The following is a 19601-nucleotide window of genomic DNA, read 5'->3' as shown; positions in this document are numbered from 1 at the left end:
CATATGGAAATAGAAAGTAAATTATCTTAGTAGCAGGAATGAAGGAAACAAAGATAATTTACTACTACTACTACTTCTACTACTCTTACAACTACTACTGCCAACACTAACATCACTGCTTCAACTGCTACTACTACTACTACTATTACTACTGCTGCTGCTGCTACTCTTATAGCTAACATTAATGAATTCATTTTAACACTGTAACGATGATGATAACAACAATTAGCATTTGCATAGTAAATTAAGGTTTGTGAATCATTTTACCTGTTACTACATTTGATCCTCACAGCCAACCTGAGGGGTCAATGCTGTTATTATCCCCATTTTACAGAAGATGAAACTGAAGCAGACAAGTTGAGTGACTTACCCGTGGTCACACAGTTAGGAAGTGTCTGAGACAGAATTCATACTCTGGTCTTTCTAAATTGAAGTCTAGTAGTCTATGCCCTATACTAGCTAGCATTATCCAATTACTATTCCTAAGTGTTGTAAATAAGGTCCACAATAAGGCAGCTAAGTGCCTTAGTAGATGAAGTGCTGGGATTGTAATCTGGAAGACCTAAATTCAAATAAGTCCTCAGACACTTACTAGCTGTGTAACCCTGGCCAAGTCACTTAACATTAACTCTGTCTGTCTTAATCCACTGGAGAAGGAAATGGCAAACCACTGCAGCATCTTTACCAAGAAAACATCATGGATAATATGGTCCACAGGGTTATAAAGAGTCAAGCATGACTGAATGATTGAACAACAACAAAACAAAGGTCCACAATGTCACTTCCCATAAAGGAGGGGGATCTAAGGAAACAGAATCCTGAGTTATCCTGTGGGGGCCTGTTCACTCTCTTTTTCTCTGACAACAGTTCAGAATAAAATTGAGAGAAAATCTCTAAACCAGGATTTAGGTATGATTCATATCTGGGGCTTCCCCTGATAGGATCCCTTCTGGAGAATGGTACTTAGAACATGGGTATCGAGCATAGAACATCCATTTATTTCCTCTACCACAGAAAATGCTGAGGGTGCAAAACTCACAGGCATGCATTGACACGTGCAGAATACATAAAACATCTCAAATAGCCCATTATACCCATTAGACTTTGTAGAAGATAAAGACAATTTTGTGGAATTAAAGAATAGTTATTACAGTTTCACCTTAGACCTATAGTCTCTGAGTAGCTCACAAGGTCCTCATCTAGTCATGGGCCTTTAGTCATTCACCTCCAAAATGACCATAATCGTGATTATCTTTTCCTCGTGTAGCATGCTATTGTTAAAGTCACTTCCAGATGGGTATCTAGTACCCGAATCATGAATTCTTAAACTCTGCACTGCCGAGAGAATTGTCAAATGTTAACTGCTGGTTTGTGCTGAGGGAAGAAAACAGCAAGGTAAGGGAAAAGTACCAGAGGTACAAGGTTCTGTATCAGATATCTTGTGTTTTCTTCCCCCTTCTCCCCCCCACAACTTGAAATTTCCAAGAAGAAAATGTATGGACACAAGGAGAGTGGTACGAAAGAGAAAGATCTAGAAGAGATTGGTCAATGTCATTTCCACACTTTGATAAGCCAGTCCTTGTGACTCACAAGTATATTCCTCCTGACTCCCATTGGCCAATCATCTTTGACATAGCCCTTCAGCACAGGGAACAATCAGGAGTTGATATATTTATCTAGACAAGGATGTATTTCTCAACCAGGAGACACAGGAGATGTCTCTTTCTGACCAAGGCCCCTACCCTGTAATTACATCAAGTGAATTAGAGGGAAAAAGTTCATCAGAGGACCCCCAATAAACCTTTTCCTTCATAGGATTTCCCTCTTAGAGCTATAGTTTGCATATAGTCTCTTTTGGGATTTAGTCTTTCCAAAGTCAACTTTGTATGCCAAGAGTTGGGATGGGGAGGAGGAATCTAGCAATGTTTTAAAATGAATATACTAGACTATATGAACATGCCACTTGGGGGTCAAGTAATGAAAATGGTCAAACTTTAGACAATAATGTAGGATAAAGGAACATTTTGTTATTCGTTGCGTCCATTCAAAAGGCCTAAAATATTATAGAAAAGTGCATGTTAGAATCAGTTTGTTTACAGTCAACTGACTCATCAACAAACATTTATTAAACACCTACCATGTGTAAGTACCATGATGTGACATTCTTGGGATACAAAGACAAAAAGAGAGTTCTTGTCTTTAAAGGTCATACCCCTACAAGAAAATAAATAAATGTATCTTAATAAAATTATTAAAATATTATAAAAAAATAATAAATTTTCTTAGATAAGAAAATAAAAATATATACAGTTCAATTGGGGGTAAATCCTGGTAGCTAGGGGTAGGGTGGGGTTAGTATAACATTTCTTTTGAAGGTGACATTAGATATGGGCACTGAAGGAAAGTAAGTATTCCAAGAGACAGAGGAGAGAAAGAAGTACATTTCAGGCATGAGAGACAGCTTCTACAAAGGGATTGAGACAGGAGATAGATGGTTATGCACAATATACATCAAGGAAGCTATTTTGCTTGAAACACAGAGTGCGTGAAGGTGAGTGATGGGCTGGACCCAAATTGTCAAACGATTTAAATGCCAAATAGAGGAGTTTATATTTTATCCTAGAAGCAATAGATAGGTACTGGAGCTTTGTGAGTAGGGCAGTGGCATACGCAGACTTGTGCTTTAAGAATCTCAACTTGGCAACTATGTGGAGACTAGATTAGAGGTGGGGAGAGACTTGAGCTTGGGAAAGCAATTATTAGACTATTGTAATAGTTCAAGTGGAAAAGTGATGATGGTAAGCTTGAGTGGGAACTGTGAGTACAGAGAAAAGGATAGATGGGAAAAGTGTCATGGGAGATAGACTCAACGAGAATTGGTAAATTCTTGTTCATTATGCAAGAAGGTATTGTTCAGCAGTTTTCTAGTTCAGACCTTCTTTATTATTAACTATGAAATAAGCCCAAATAAGAAATCTCTTTATCAGATTTCCAAAATAACTGCAAAACACATTCAAATATGGAAGCAGGCAATTTTGAGAAACATGATACTAACTCCTCTTACAAGACACCCTTTTTCATTGGTTTATCATAATTAAAAATGGGGAAGAGAAGTCGGCATGTTGGCATTTTTCAGAACTCACAGATTGCAAACTACATGTAGGCGTTTTAAAACAGCTGATTTTCCTTGGTGCCTAACCTTTTAAAAATGTGTGTAAAGAAGAAATTATATACGTTTATATATGTATATACATACATGCATATGTAACATACATATAAGCATATATGGTACATAAAATTTAGATTTTATGCATCATTTCATTTAAGAAGTTAAAAAATAAAAGTAGCAGCTGTTGGTCAGTGAAAAGACTGACTAAAATATATCTGGCTTTAACTAATGCAGTACCTGTTCAGAGGTATCAAGTGTACCATGGACACTATAGTTGTCTGTAAACTGAGCTTATTGCACACATGCACACGTGCACACACACACACATACACACATACTGGCTGTCAGTGATTAACAAGTCAACCCCCTTAAGTAGTAGGATAATCTGAAAAGTTAATAGTGAACAGTGTTACAGCTCATAGGGTTAGTTAATTAGACAAAGGCTTCCAGGCAAGCTCTTTGGATTCAGCTCTGATAAAGTGATGGAACCCACTTAAGCGACTGATGAAAAAAGCAGTGTGAATGCTCTTTAAGACAGGAAATGTAGAATGGAATGGAATGAAGCACTGTTGTAGTCTTCAGGAGCTGGGGGTATCCAGTGGCACCCAATGACTACCATTTGTCAATCCAGCTGAAGGTGAAGACTCAGTGAAAATATTGATGTTATTGGTCTCCTTTCTTTATTCTTATTCCTTCCCAGTCATTTTGAGACTTTTTTTAAATTTCCAGTAATTATTTGTATTTCTAATGGTGGTTTGTTGACTATTCATCTAGATGAATATAAGAAGACAAATTTTATTATTGTTCTAGCGTCTTACTTGAGAATCAGTTATAAACACAGCAGCAGCAGCTACCTATAGATTCTGAGGGCCCTTCCCTAGAATCACATTAGTATTTTTGTCCCATTTATATCTCTTTCAATGCCCCTCTCCCTCACTGACTTGCTCGTCAACATATGTTATACTACATTGATTATATGGGTGCCATTTATCTGGAACTCTCAAATATCTAGGACACAGCTGAGAATCTAAGAAATTGGAAAAATAATCCACTTTTTGATCATTGAAATATGTTATTATTTCATCTACCAAAGCCCTTGCACTTAACCAAAAGATAGATTGTTAGGGTCCTGAAGGCCCTAACTTGGTGTGTATGTATTATTTTAAATACAATTCATAAAAAGCTATTTACTACTTACACACAGGAAATTAGAAAAAAAAATTGAGCTGCTAGATGGAGGCATCCTTATAGCAACAAAGAATTTAACCTGTTGTCCCCAAAGCAAGGCAAGATGTGATAGAAAAGGCACCAAAAAAGCAGGCACAAGAACAAGAAATGCACAAAAGTGTGAGGCTATTAGTAAAAGTATTAGGAAAAGCCACCCTGAATACTGAAGAAAATTTTAAGAACGTCACTGTCTTATAGCATGCTATAGTGGAAGGTTAAATCATATTATTATACTCTGTCAAAATATAGAAAATTGTTTAATGTTAGATTTCCACTAAAATGGTCTTTTAAAGTTCATATGATACATTATTGTGTGATAAATACCAGATAAGGGAGTCATCACTGTGTTAGAAGATGGCCTTTGCATATCATTCTTTCAGGGTATCCAGAAGGGAAATCACAAAAACAAAAACCCAAACCGTGCCATGTTATTAATAATTAAGTCTGTTTTCAAAATGGGTTCAGTTTCTCAGATTGGAGCTTTGAAAGTTACCCTTCATTTTTTAAATTAGGAACTAAAAATACTGAATGTTGATGTCATAATTGTGCATAAGAAACAAAGTGTTGGTATCCACAGAGATTGATTTCTTCTCCATTGCTATGAATGGAATATTAGAGTAAGAAAGATCCATCTACTCATGGTCTACACTGGAAAGCAGGCACTTTTCTCACTTTTCTATTTTTATCTTAGTGCTTAGCACAGTGCTTTGTACATAATAAGTGCTTAATCACTTTATTTCTTCCTTCCTTTCTTTCCTTCCTTCCTTCTTTCCTTCCTTCCTTCCTTCCTTCCTTCCTTCCTTCCTTCCTTCCTTCCTTCCTTCCTTCCTTCTTTCCTTCCTTCCTTTCTTCCTTCCTTCCTTTCCTTCTTTCCTTCCTTTCTTTCCTTCCTTCTTTCCTTCCTTCCTCTCTTCTTCCCTACTTTCTTTCACTCTTTGTATTTTTATTTTTCTTTCTTTTCCTGCCTTCCTCCTCATCTTTTCTTTCTTCAGTCAACCAATAATACCTGATATTTACATAGAACTTTGCCTATATTATCTCTGATCACAATCCTGAGACATTTCCATGCTGTCTGTCTTAGATACGTGTGTGAGTGTGCATTTTTAAAGAATCCTATAATAAAGTGGAGGTGCCCTTGTATATCTTCTAATTCATCCTTCCACCTTGGATTCAGTACTTCTTGTAGAAATAGAACTAATAGCTTTATTGGGTAACTTACTCTATTATTGAAAAAAAATTATTTTCTGAAAATCTTTACTTTATAAAATCTCCGGTAAAATCTGTGTTTCTGTAATTTCCACCATTTTCTCCTAATTCTATTCTTTGGAGTTACCCAAAATAAACATATTCTCTCTTCTATATAGAAAGAGGTAGGTTTTTATGTGAAGGATCAGTGTGAAATCATTGAATGCATTTCCCAGTTTTCCAAAAGCAGTCTAGCTTCTTTTCTTTCTCCTATATCATTAGGATGCCCAGTTCAGTTTTCGTCTCCAGGGCCTTTCCAAGATATAAATACTAATGGACTAACTCAGTAGGCTATCCATTCAGCTAAAGATTATAATCTGAACAAGATGCATTCTTAATCCAAATTTTTTCCCTGTACAGTCTTTGAATTGATATGGATGTAACTGTGGTGACCCTGTAGTATTTTAGGGGGTGTCCATTATAGAATTTTATCCATAAATGAAAGCATATTTCTTTCAAGGATAAGGAATTATATGATCAGTACACAAAGCATGTTAGTTGGTCATGTACCTAGATCAGTTGATATCTGATAAATAGCCCTGATGTTGTACTGTTATCCAAAAAATGTAAAACATACACACACAATCCTAGAATATGGATACAAGCTTCTAGGGAGCATTTGGGAGGACATGGACAAAAATTACAGAAGGAGTGAATGGATTGTAATCTGCACGGATAAATGTGGCGCCCATGTCACTGATACTGCAGATTCATCAAGGAATTGCAGTGTCTTCTATAGGAAAGAATAATATGTTTGAAGATAGCATGTCTTCCTACCTCCTCGGTTTTCTGGACTAAACACGTCTAACTCTTCTGCTTTTCATGTAACATAGATTTTAAATCCGACACCATCATGAATACCCTCTCCAGATGCACTTTAGTTTGTGAGTATCTCCATTAAAACGTATGTGACCTGGATATGGTGGGACAGGTGCACAGATTCTGAGCAGCCTAGTTGCAACATTGTATTCAGGGTCAAAGGTAGTAACTATGATCTAGATTTTCCATTTTAGTAGGAAAGGATACAACCTATATCACTCTTTGATCTGATTTGATTCATGGTTTAACCAAACTCATGGGAGTAGGGAGGTTCCTTGAAATGAATTTTGGCTGTATTTTAAAGAGCTAGAAAGTGCTGTAGTCTAGCCTTAAAGATTGGTTCAGAAGCACATGCCAGCCTTCTAAAATACTTACTGGTGTCTTATGGAGTCAGGGAACAACAGTAACCTAGAGAAATTCGTGACCAGTGCTCTGGGTCACATTTCTTACTTTAATTGCCATCCTTCTCTGCCCATTCTGTTCAGGCCACAGCACTATGGTCTACACAATTTTGCATGGCAAACATAGTCAGTAAGGTCACTTGTCGGATGTGTTACCACATTTTTGTTTTGTCCGGTAGACAGAAGGCTCATGTGTTCAAATGATATTTGGCACATGCTGACATACAGTTTGCTAGTCCCAGGGTATCAAATATCATTTTTGTATTTGCTACATGGCTGCCAACTCATGCCTTGAACTCTTGCCCCACTATCAGCTTTTCTCATGTTGGACCTGGTCTTTTCATTTTGGTTTTTGTTTGTTTGTTTCTGTTTCTTCATCTGTTATGGGTACAGAGGCAGGGAGGGGAGAGGTACCAAGCTCTCATTGCAGGTGTCATTGCTGGACAACTAGACATGCACTTTCCTTGTGGTTCTTGCCATTTTGGTCTGCCAGTGTTGTGACCACAAACTGCCACCACCTGTGGTGAATGGGCAGGGAAAAAGTGATCAGGTGTATGCAAGATACAGCTTTGTGTGGAGGAGAAAGAATGAAATGGGATTTTTGAAGTCCTTATTTGTTTTAGTGGTGGATTGTACCCCTGCCAGAGTTGTTTTTCATGATTATTTTCTAAACCTTGCTGTGAATGCTTACCTTAGTGAAATTTAACTTATACTCTGGCACAGCATTAATAGCACATATCTATGTTTCATCCTTGAATCTGCCTTTGCAACTTCTTTTCTCAACTGCTGTTTTTTTTTTCTTTCTGAACTTAAAAAAAAGCAAGAGAAATAATTACTGATGGTAGAATCTGGTTGCACTGTATGGCTTCAGAACAATAACATCTGACTGGCAGACATATTACGTGTATACATTTACAAAATCAAAAGATGAGATTTTCATTATTATTATTTTTTAAATCTGTTAAACAGCAAAGAAAATCATCACAAGATATTTTTTCCCATTTAGATGGATGGCTTAAGTATGTATTAAACATTTCAAAATGAGATTTTTCAACTGCTGCTACCAAGTTTGCCCTGTTGTGTTTTTGAACAGAGATGAAACATGAGTGAGAACCGCATGCAGTATTTCTTGTAATCACAATCTCTTTCCCCCTTTGATGTTTTCAGGTGGCAAAGTGACAAGTGCCAAGATTCAGGACTGACTTTTCTCAAAGCATTGGCTTTTTGCCTTATTGAGAAAAATGGATATAAAAGACCGAAGACACCGCTCTTTGACCAGAGGTCGGTGCGGTAAGGAATGTCGCTATACAAGTTCCTCCCTGGACAGTGAGGATTGCCGAGTGCCAACTCAGAAGTCATACAGCTCAAGTGAGACCCTGAAGGCCTATGATCATGACACCAGGATGCACTATGGAAACCGAGTTTCGGATCTGGTTCACAGAGAGTCAGATGAGTTTCCAAGACAAGGTATGTAGAACTGATACAACCATTTGTGCCTGTTTCTCTCGCCCTACTTCCAAGACAACAATGTATTGTGACCATCACCACAGTGACAATCTGGTTTGCTTTGTATAGCTTTCACAATTTGTGAAAATTGAGAGGAAATCATAGGTTTTTGAGCAGATGCTGTGTTAGAATTTTAGTGAAAATGACTTTCTCCTTTCTACCACCATACTGAATTAATAGAGAAAAATATCATTTAAGTTTGGATCCAAATTCCCTTTTCAGGCAGATTTGGGGAGCATTACTACCAGATGTTATGCTGATCATGTTGTGTGGTGTAGGTGGAAGCATGACTTTTGATACCTCAAAACTAGAATTCTGACATTTTGTCTGTATATCCTTTCTTTCGCTTTGTTAAAAAGGAGTGGCTGTTGCAGGTAATAGAGTTACTAATTAGTTCTGAGGAATTTTTATCCCAGTTCCTGACAAGGGAACTATATTGCAGCATTGAAACAAAGCATTAGTTCATTGGTTACTTCAGATTGCTACACTTAATTTCATAAAATTTAGAAAAAAAACATATATGTTTATTTAATCAGTTAGCATGATCACAAAGGCTTTAAAAATCCACACTGGTTACAAATTTGTTTCCAAACAACATATTCTAATACAAACTGTTGCCTGTTTAGAATGCCTGCAATATTTATATCTCACAATTCACCAGGGAAACAGTTAAAACTGTTTCTGTTGTGATTGTAGACCCTTACTGCATACAGTTTTGCTTTTATCTTGTCTCTCAGTTTCTGAGTTGTCTTCATGTAAATGAAACACATTCTGTAGTTCCAAGAGAAAAGGAAGAAAAAAAAAACCCCACCAACTTGAAAATTGCTTGGTGTCAAGTGTCTTTGATCAGCTAGATAATGTCAAGTAGTTGACTTCATTAAGTTTTCACCTGACCCTAAAAAGCACATAGTAAGATTTTTAAGCTCTCAAAAATAAGAAGATTCACAACTGCATCACTTAGGATAGCATTCAGCTTTCAGGATATACAATTTAAAGCAAATTGTTTTGTTTTCTTATGGCATCAGCTCAGTGAGATGCAATGGTTTTAAAGGTGACACATGCATTCACTATACTTCATTCACTGTACTTTCAGTTTCGACTATAGGTTTGGTCTTACTGCATGGTTGAAAACATTCTTTTTTGGAATATCGCTGTGCTGAGCTTGAGACTTTTCTACCCCAGTCAAATTAAAGGTGCTTTCTGGCAAATTTGCTGCTGCATTATAGCACCTAGATTAATGGTGGGTTGTGGATTGACCTGTCACTCCTTTCCTTGTTTAATATTTATATAAAATGAAACCAAGACCACGGTACTTTATTTTCATATATGCCCTTGTTCATTCTGTTTAATCTTGTCCCTTCTATCGATAATAATGGGAGTCGCTTGGGCAGAATAGGCCCTTGAGCTGATAGCTAGGCAATTAACAATTCGCACATGCAGTGTGTTGTTATTGAGCCCATATTTGTTTGTGTAATGTGTTTGCATGAATTAAAAACTGCAGTCCAAAAGTAGAAATGAAAAGGCCCCAGAACGTATTTGCATATGCAAGTGCAATTTCCATCTGAAGACAACTATGAATTTATGCATGAAAATGTAGTCAGAGTCGGAGTGGATCCTCTTTGATGGGTTCTAAAATTGAACTCTGCAGGAAGTCAATAAGCACATATTAAGAGAGAGGTGGAGGATGAGTAGCAAATGCAACTTTGAACATAGCCACCACAGAAAGGGTTAAAGGAAAATTTGTCTGTTACCAAACGTGATAATTTTACAATGCAATAGTTCTCATTTTATTTTCTTATTCTGGTAATGAAAGACCAAGATAAGCTCAGTATTTATTAGTCTGGAGGTATGTTATCAATGAATATAAAAGGTTGATCTTGTAAGTTATTTTCCACTGAAAATCCAGGATATTTTGACACCCTAAGGGATCTGTGGTCTCATTGATGTGGGTACTCCTTTCTAACAGTACAGATCATAACCCACCTCTTCATTCCCATTCCATGAAACTCCTGTCTGTATCTTCCTGTAAATCTTCCAGAAGATTCCTGATCATTGTGCTGCCTTCCTTACTCATGATCTTTTGGTATTATAAGAGTACCTTAGTTGTACATCTATTATCTCTTACCATTGCTCTACTAATTATCATTAATTACAGCATCAATTATTAGTAAAGTCATTATTATGAATGGCCTATTACCTTTTCTAGGCATATGTCTCCTCGATAACATTTTTACGCTTCTAATCTACAGTTCTTTGTTGATTTATGTCTACTGGACATTTTTTCTTTTGGCTACCTACAACATTATGTTAATGGATTTTTTTTTTTTATTTTAACAAAGTGGGTTGGCTAGGTGGCACAGTGAATAGAGCACCAGCTCTGGAGTCAGTAGGACCTGAGTTCAAATTCGGCCTTAGACACAACACAAAACTAGCCATGTGACCTTGGGCAAGTCACTTAACCCCAATTGCTCTACCTTGCCCCTTCCAAAAATAAAAATTAGCACAGTGTAGGGTACATAGTAGATGTTTAATGAGTTTGTGATTACTTGTTTAATTATTATTGTTAATATTCTTATTATTTTACTGAACCTGTGATTTAACAGGTTTAGAGAATTCTCAGTGAGGACACATTCCTGCCAATGTAGATGGCACCTGTTCTTCATTTCTAATTTTTTTTGCATTTATTTTTTTCTAATTTATTTATTTTTAATTTTCAACATTGACTTCTACAAGTTTTAAATTTTCTCCCCCCTCCTCCCTAAGACAACTTGCAGTCTGAAATGGGCTCTACACATACTTTCCTATTAAACACATTTTCACATTGGTCATGTTGCATAGAAAAATTGTAACAAATGGGAAAAACCACAAGAGGGAAAAAAAGCAAAACCAAATAAAACAAAAAAGAAAATAGTCTGCTTCTCTCTGCACTCTGACTCCGTAGTTCTTTCTCTGGATGTGTATGGCATTTTCTATCATGAATCCTTTGCAATTGTTTTAGGTCCTTGAATTGGTGAGAAGCGCTAAGTCTAACAAAATCAGTCATCACACACTGTGGCTATTTCTGTGAACAATGTTATCCTGGTTCTGCTCACTTCACTCAACATCAGTTCATATAAGTCTTTCTAGGATTTTCTGAAGTCTGCTTGTTCATCATTTCTTATAGCACAGTAGTATTCCATTACATTAATATACCTCAACTTCTTTAGCCATTCCCCAGTTGTTGGGCATCCCCTCAATTTCCAGTTCTTGGCCACCACAAATAGAGCTGCTGTAAATATTTTTGTACATGTGGGTCCTGTTCCCATTTTTATGATCCCTTTGGGATACATACCTAGTAGTGGTATTGCTGGGTCAAAGGATATGCACATTTTTATAACCCTTAGGTCATAGCTCCAAATTGCTCTCCAGAATGGTTGGATAAGCATATAGCTCCACCAACAATGAATTAGTGTTCCAGCTTTCCCTCATCTTCTCTAACATTTATCATTTTCCCATTTTGTCATATTAGCCAATCAAGTAGGTGTGATGTGGTACCTCAAAGTTGTTTTGATTTCAATCTCTCTAAGCAATAGTGATTTGGAGCATTTTTATATGACTATAAATGTCTTAAATGTCTTCATCTAAAAGCTACCTGTTCATAACCTTTGAACATTTATCAAATGGGGGATGACTTGTATTCTTGTAAATTTGGCTCAATTCTCTATATATTTTAGAAATGAGGCCTTTATCAGAGACACTAGTTGTAAAAATTCCTTCCTAGTTTTTCTGCTTCCCTCCTAATCTTGGTTGCATTGGCTTTGTTTGTGCAGAAACTTTTCAATTTAACATAATCACAGTTATCCATTTTGCATTTCATAATGTTCTCTATCTCTTGTTTGGTCATAAATTCCTGCATAAATCCGACAGATAAACTATTCCTCGCTCCCCTAATTTGTTTATAGTATCAGCCTTTATGCCTAAATTGTGTACCCTGTACTGTATTTTGGTGTATGGTGTCAGACATTGATCTATACCCAGTTTCTGCCATACTATTTGCCAGATTTCCCATCAGTTCAAATAGTTCAAATCTGGCCTCAGACACTTAACCCTTACTAGCTGTGTGACCTTGGGCAAGTCACTTAACCCAAATTGTCTTGCCTTCCCACCTCCAAAAAAAAAAACCAAGAATAAGAAACAGTTCTGGGATTCACCAATATCCCATCCAAGTTCTATTCTTGTTAGAGGTCAAAAAGCTATTACATGTCACTTCATTCATTCCTCTCATAGATTCATAGACTGTTAGAGCTGAGAGCAACATGTGACTTAACCAAGTCTCTAAGTGAGTTAGCAGAGCCAGTACTAGAACCCAAGCTTATTGACTCCAAGTCTAGGACTCTTTCCCTTCTATCACACTTTCAACTTTCTTTTGGACCCAACTCATTTTTCTAGAAATAATAAGATTTAGAGCTGGAAGGAACTTCCACAGTGACCTAGTCCAATCCTCTTATTTTACTAATAAGGAAATGGAGGTCCGAATACATTAAGTGACAATCCAATTATCACACAGGTAGTAGCCAGCAGAGTAAGGGTTCAAAGCCACGTTCTTTGACTCCATACCCAGTACTCTTGCACATTGAGGAAAGTGGGGGGAGCCGAGGGTAGGGGCAATTCAAACCTGTTTTTTTTTCATTAGTGTAGAAAACACTAGAGGAGGAAATTTATCCCATTAATACAGATGAGACATTATTCTTAAACTTACAGTACTAAGGGGTTGCTGTGGGACACTGAGATGAAGTGACTTGTCCAGGATCATACGGTCATTATGTATCAGAGACAGAACTTTATCTCAAGTCTTCTTAACTTAACTTTAACTTCTTAACTTTAAGGCTAGTCCCCTAGCCCCTATACCATGCAGTGTTACATGCAACAGGAATTTAATAAATGTCTGTTGAATTGTATTTCCTTTTTGACCTCCCAAGAAGTAGGGAAAAAATATTGTACCTTAAACCTTAGATTATTTAGGAGTAAGTTATTGATTCTGTGCACTAAAGAGCCAAATTATCTGAAAGTTAATATCCTAATCATAGGTCAATGGTTTTTCAGGAATTAGTAGAACAAAGCTAGGGGGCAGCTAGGTGGCACAGTGGATAGAGAACAGGGTCTGGAGTCAGGAAGACCAAAGCCTAAATATGACTTCAGATATTTACTAGCTATGTGACCCCAGACAAATCACTTAACCTCCATTTACCTCGGTTTCCTCATCTACAAAATGGGAATAATAATAGCACCTACTTTGCAGGGTTGCTTTGAGAATCAAATGAGATAACATTTTTAAACTACTTAGTACAGTGCCTGGCATATAGTAAGTACTATGAAAATGTTAGCTATTATGATCATTATAACAATAATTATTATTATGTATGCTTACATATTATATTTATTATTACTATTGAAAGAGTGCTGGTTTGGAAGACTTGAGTTTTGAGTCTGGCCTTTGACATTTACTAGCTGTGTGACCCTGGACAAGTCACTTAGCTTCTCTAGGTCTCCATTTTCTCATGAGGAACCAGACCCAGCATTTAGATACTTTTATATGTTATTACTTCATTGGGTCTATGATATCATAATTGTGGGAAGTCCTCCCAAGAAACTCAGATCACAACCCATCCACACTCCCTTTTCTTGTGGATCTCTTCTCCATTGCTTCAACAAATACTCTACCACTTGTAGGACTTTGGACAAGACACTGAACTTTTCTATGCCTCCATTTCCTCAACTGTACAATGGAGGGAGAGGGAGGTTGAACTAGATGGCCTCTGAGATACCTTCATTTCTAGATCTATGGTTCTTTGAACATGTTTTTTTTTTCCCCATTTGGTATCAGACTTGGTTTGGAAATATTATAAATAAATAAATGTGTGCATTGTGGAGGTTTCCAAAAGGGCTCAGGAAATTCAATTTATGCACAGTCTAGGTCCTAATGCTTTTAAACAGTTTCCATGTTAAACCTATTACATAACATGTACTGGAAAGTATCATTGCTGGCTCATCAACAAGGAAAAAAATGTAAGAACTAAATCTCATCTTATTTTATATTATATATATTATAATATATGTATTATTAAAAATTTCATTGTTTCTTGACACTCTAGCCGTGAGACTTTGGGCAAGTCACTTAAACCCAATTGCCCTCCAAAAATTAAAAAAAAAATTCATTGTTTCTCCTAATAAGTGATTTACCTAAACTTTCCTTGCTTTAAGTTTTATAATGTGGAAAGTAAAGACTGATTTACAAACACATACAACACTTTTACTTCAAAGAAATCCAAATGTATTCTTTTCACTAATAATCTCATGTAGTAAAGATAGCGATGATTATTTCCACTTGACAATGGGAAAAAGAAAGAAAAAAGAGAAATAAGTAAATATATCAAAGGTCATGCAAGATGTATCTGATATTTGCAGGTTTTCTGATTCTCAGGTGAATGATGACCACAAGAAGTTGTAAAATCTCAGTAGCACCTGGTCCACATTCACCTACCACTCTTTTTCGTTTTCTCTCTCCAGTTCTCTTTTCTCTGTGTATGTCCTATCACCTCTTAAGGCTCCTAACACTTCTTCATCACCTGTGCTTAGGAAATAGAACCACAGTGTGAGAATATTGCATTAAACTGCCATCATTAAACCAACATATCCTTTTGCCCATGACCATTCAGTCTGATACAGTAACCAAGAAGGATGCTAGGGAGTTCTCATACCAGCCCAGGCATTAAATTACTGTGTGAAATGAGGCAAATCCCTTAACCCACCTGTACCTTAGATTCATCATCTTTAAAATTTGGGTATCAGATCACATAATCTCAAAGACCCTTTCTAGCTTTAAAAATCTGTAATTATGTAGCAAAGTTGCTGTCTAAGGTCACAATATGTGTTTATTATGACAGTCTACCCCTGGTAGACAAAAGGGCTATAAGGTTCAGTCTAGTTGTCTGTTTTTTTTTTAAACCAAACAAACTCCTTTCCAGTGAAAAGAGGTAGTCCCAAGAGAGGGAACCAAGATTGAATTATTTTTTTATACCTCAGGCTATCTCAACATTGAGTCATCAGGACTCAACAGGAGAGATTACTTTCTTTTAGTCTGTACCATATCACTTCTCTGAATCATGTCTGCCAAAGAAACAACTTTCACAAGTCCTTTGATTTACTTGAAAGAAAAAGTTCTATTTTTATGGTAAACTTTGTCATGTTTGTGATAGGTCTCTATCCTATGGATCTGTAGAATAAATTGCTGATGTTTGAAGTTTACAGATTATTTTCTTACATAAAACTTATTTTTTGTTCCAACATACATCTTTATTTAGGAAATTCCTTGTGTAGAAACTTCATCCCCTAATGCACATTCATAGTCTTAGAACAAGAATTCATAACTTCTTTTGATATCATTTGATAGTCTGATGAAGCCATGGACCTCTCTGGATCATTTTCTGTTAAATTTATAGTTGAAGGAAATTCTAAATTTCATTTCAAGTTATACATGTAAATTTTCCCCACACATGTTCACAGATTCCCTGAAAACATATCTGCGTATTTATGTACCCTTTAGGGTATCATGGACCCCAGGGTAAAAACCCATGTCTTAGAGCACTTGAGAGGTTATGTGACTTGCCCATGGACATTCTTCTAGAATATATGAGCACCAGGATCTGAACCCAGTTCTTATTTAAACTATGGTTGGCCTCATATCTACTATACTATGCATCCTCTAATGTGCTTGTGTAAAGCCTAGCATAGCAAAATTCATAAATTTAACATAAACCTTGGACCTGTAGCCATCTAAGAATTGACTCACTTTCAACATGTGACAGCCTTTCAGATTGATTTTTTTAGAGCCCTTATTAAAATTGGGTCTCAGGTCTGTATTCCATGGTGTCTAGGGCTTAAGCCATTGTCTTTAAAACATCATTTTTGTTGTTGTTTGGCTTTAAAAATGAGGGTACATGGGAGTATATGCTATATTTAGCCATTTAAAAAAAATCTCAGTTTTACCATTCTCTGAAAAAGAATGACTTTATCATGTTCTGGTGAAGTTTGAGTTTGTTGGGGTTTTTTTTTTTAAGTATATTCTTAGAATGACTGAAAGTGACCTTGAGTGGGTTGTTTGCAGTTAACTCTTCCTATCTCTAGACAGGACTTTACTTAATATATCATTTCAGGAAGATTCCGTGGTTAATACTTCTCTTTGAAATCTTTACCAAAGGAGAGCTTGCACCCTCACTGCATAACATAATCTGGTGTCTTTTTAATGTCTAGCCTAAACTCTTCTTGCTGTAATGAAAGTGCATTGCTTCTTAATCTCGTTTTCTGTGAAAATGAAGGAAGACTGCTCACCCCCACCCATATTATATTCTGTGCCGAACAGAAATGTTTTTCCTCCATCTATTTGTTTCCAATGACTGGCAATGATTCTGACATCTTCAAATCCAGAAATGCTCGTACAGCTTGTTGATAGGGTGTGTATGCCTCCCTACGCACCATATCTTTTGCTTGCAAAGATGAGAATTTCTCACACATCATTTTCCTATTTTTAAAAAAAGAATGATACCATCTAGCAGCAGTCATCCTGTGCTGACATGGTGTAAGAAAGATGTTAGGAGAAATTATTTGGAAAACCACAAATGGGGTTGTTAAAATCCTTTCTCTAAGGCAAAAGGCCTATTTGGCAATGTTGAATATTTTTAATGCATTTAGACCCTTTGACAAACTGTATTCAAAGGATTATTTTAACTTGAGAATTGTATTTACTAGAGAAAATTAGGCCCTTGCTCACCAGTGCTACTTCTAGAATATTCATCCTTTTCTACCATTTGGCTTTTATTATTTTGATGTCTGTGTCATATGGCTGTGCTACTCTGCCCAGCATGACATGACAGATGGGGATGGAGGGTATAAACAACCTAACAATAACTGCATGTGTACACCTATAGTGGAACATATATATGCACCTACACACATCTCTCATGTATTATATCTGCACACCCCTTATGCTCTGGGTAGATTCACTTCATTACAACTTTCTATCACCCTGGTAGGTCTAGATTCCCAGAGATAAAGCACCAAAACACATGGTCACTTGCTCAGGGTCCTAGTGGTAAGGTAGCTATGTTCATGGGAAAGTTCTTATACTCAACATTGTAACTCTTGAGTCCCTGTCCAATATAGTCTCAGTCTATATAAACAGGCATTTACAAGATAATACACCCACAAAGTGCATAATATTCACATAACCCACAGTAATTTTAATTATTAAACATAAACATTTATCTAACAAATATAAAAGAAGTTATATCCTATAAACCTATATATTAGAACAAATGAAAAATAATAAAATCCATGGTCATACATATATAAAGTCAAATCACACTATCTTACAAATGTGCTCAATATCTATGGTAAAAGAGAGGGTAATCACATATAGGATCCTGACAAGGAAATTTGAAGCACGTGAGGGAGAAAAATTCATGTACTTAGGGTAATGCACATCTCTGAACATCTACACTGCATGAAATTGCTTCTTTGCTCACTATTTGACTGTTGATCCTCACCATATTTCACCTGGGAAATTTCTTCTCTCTTCTCTATTCAAACATAGCCTTTATAAGCTCTTTTGGTTAATCATCATCTCTTAAAAGGGTGTTGAGAAAGTATTAAGTTTTCTCTTTGAACCAGAGAACTACAAAGATCATCTAGCTGTCTCTGTTCTATATAGATCAATCTACACAGTAATTCGCTCATCCAGATACCGAACTGTCCAATCAGAATCAAGCTCAGAACAATGAAATTTATTTTGACTCTTTGAACCATCTCTCCAAGATACCGAAGCAGCTGCAACCCCCCCTTGGATTTTTCTTTCTCAAGTGAGTTGTGACGGCAGACAGCAACAAGTCATTCTGAGAACCTTCACTTATTTTTCTAATATAAGGTGAGCACAAGCTGTAACTAGAGAATATAGCCAATGAAATTAATTTTCTCTCTAGTCCAATCAAGTAAACATTTATTACATACCCACTATGTGCCAGTCTCTATGCTAAGCCCTGTGGATATAACTAATTAAAACATATACAGTCCTTGCTCTCAAGGAATTTGTAATCTAATTGGGGTGGAGGGAGAGACAGGACAAAAGGAAGCAGGAAATCATGGCCAGAGGGAAACCAAGGAGGGCAGCATCTTGCTCCATGGAGTAGAAACCAGGCAGAAGAGCAAATGCAAAGTTAAACAAACTGAGTTCACTTTCTGCCCTCTATAAAAGAAGTCACTGGGAGGCATTTGGTACTCTACCCTCCAGGCTACCAGTTAGAAGGGAGAAGTGGCTGAAGGACATAGCAGCATGCTAAAGAGATTACAAGTTAGTGAGTTTATCTTGGGAGAGCATCTTATTCCCTGTAGTTGAAACCAGGTATACTAGCCGGTGCAAAGTGGAACATTTCAGGAATGACTTAGCTTTCTAGCATCTGACTCCCAACTGCCATGCCTCAGATAGAACAGCTTTTGAACCTTCTCCCCTTATCTTCAGTTCTTCTCAAGTTTCTAAACCCAGTTTCTGTAACTTCAGTGACTTAAATGAGAGCCTTCTGACTCTGACTTGCTTTTCATTTAAAAAAAATAACAATTCCCCAAATTTCTTCTATTAAGTCAATAGTCTTTTAAAAATCATACCCCTCAGTCTCCAAATCTTCATATTCTCTCTCCCCCCTTCTTTAACCTAAAACTTGTATACAAAAATTAGCTGAGGTTCCATAATAGCTTGCATCACTGGTCTAATGCTCTTTGGTAAAGTGCAAACTGTTTCTTTGCATTAATATTTCTATAGTCTTCAATAAATGAAAGATTTTTATTTGCCTCTTTAAAATATCATACTCATATTGTTCCCACATAAGCAAGGCATTATTCTAAGTTGTTCACAAGGAAATTTGAGTCTTTATTTTTAATATACAGAACATCCTGTATTCCAAACTTTCTAAATCCCATTTCTTCATAAATATCAACTCGACAAGCATTTATTAAACACTTACTATGTGCCAACAAAGGACAAACAGCAATTTCTTTGAGCAGAGAAGGAGCTGCCCACCAGGGACCAAGCTTCCAGTTGGGCAACATAGCTTTCTTTTTCTTTCCTTCCTTGCTTCCATCCTTCCTCTCTCTCTCTCTCTCTCTCTCTCTCTCTCTCTCTCTCTCTCTCTCTCTCTCTCTCTCTCTCT

The 19601-nt window shown here is 36.6% G+C and overlaps 1 protein-coding gene across 1 annotated transcript in view; it reads left to right on the top strand.

The window, feature by feature from the left end:
- The window catches only part of LOC138172682 (teneurin-2-like), a 445464-nt gene that overhangs the window by 337633 nt on the left and 88230 nt on the right, over nucleotides 1-19601 (top strand). The window contains exon 3 of the mRNA XM_069102415.1: nucleotides 8029-8328. Within this exon, the coding sequence (XP_068958516.1) occupies nucleotides 8103-8328 (226 nt within the window). The 5' untranslated portion in view covers nucleotides 8029-8102. The remainder of the gene's footprint in view (nucleotides 1-8028; nucleotides 8329-19601) is intronic.

The sequence above is a fragment of the Petaurus breviceps genome, unplaced genomic scaffold (assembly GCF_028583685.1).
Source record: "Petaurus breviceps papuanus isolate PSGF00001 unplaced genomic scaffold, PetGlider_PUasm1.0 551, whole genome shotgun sequence".
NCBI lineage: Eukaryota > Metazoa > Chordata > Mammalia > Diprotodontia > Petauridae > Petaurus > Petaurus breviceps.
The sequence above is the reverse complement of the archived record's forward strand: the minus strand, read 5'-3'. Positions and strand labels throughout refer to the sequence as shown.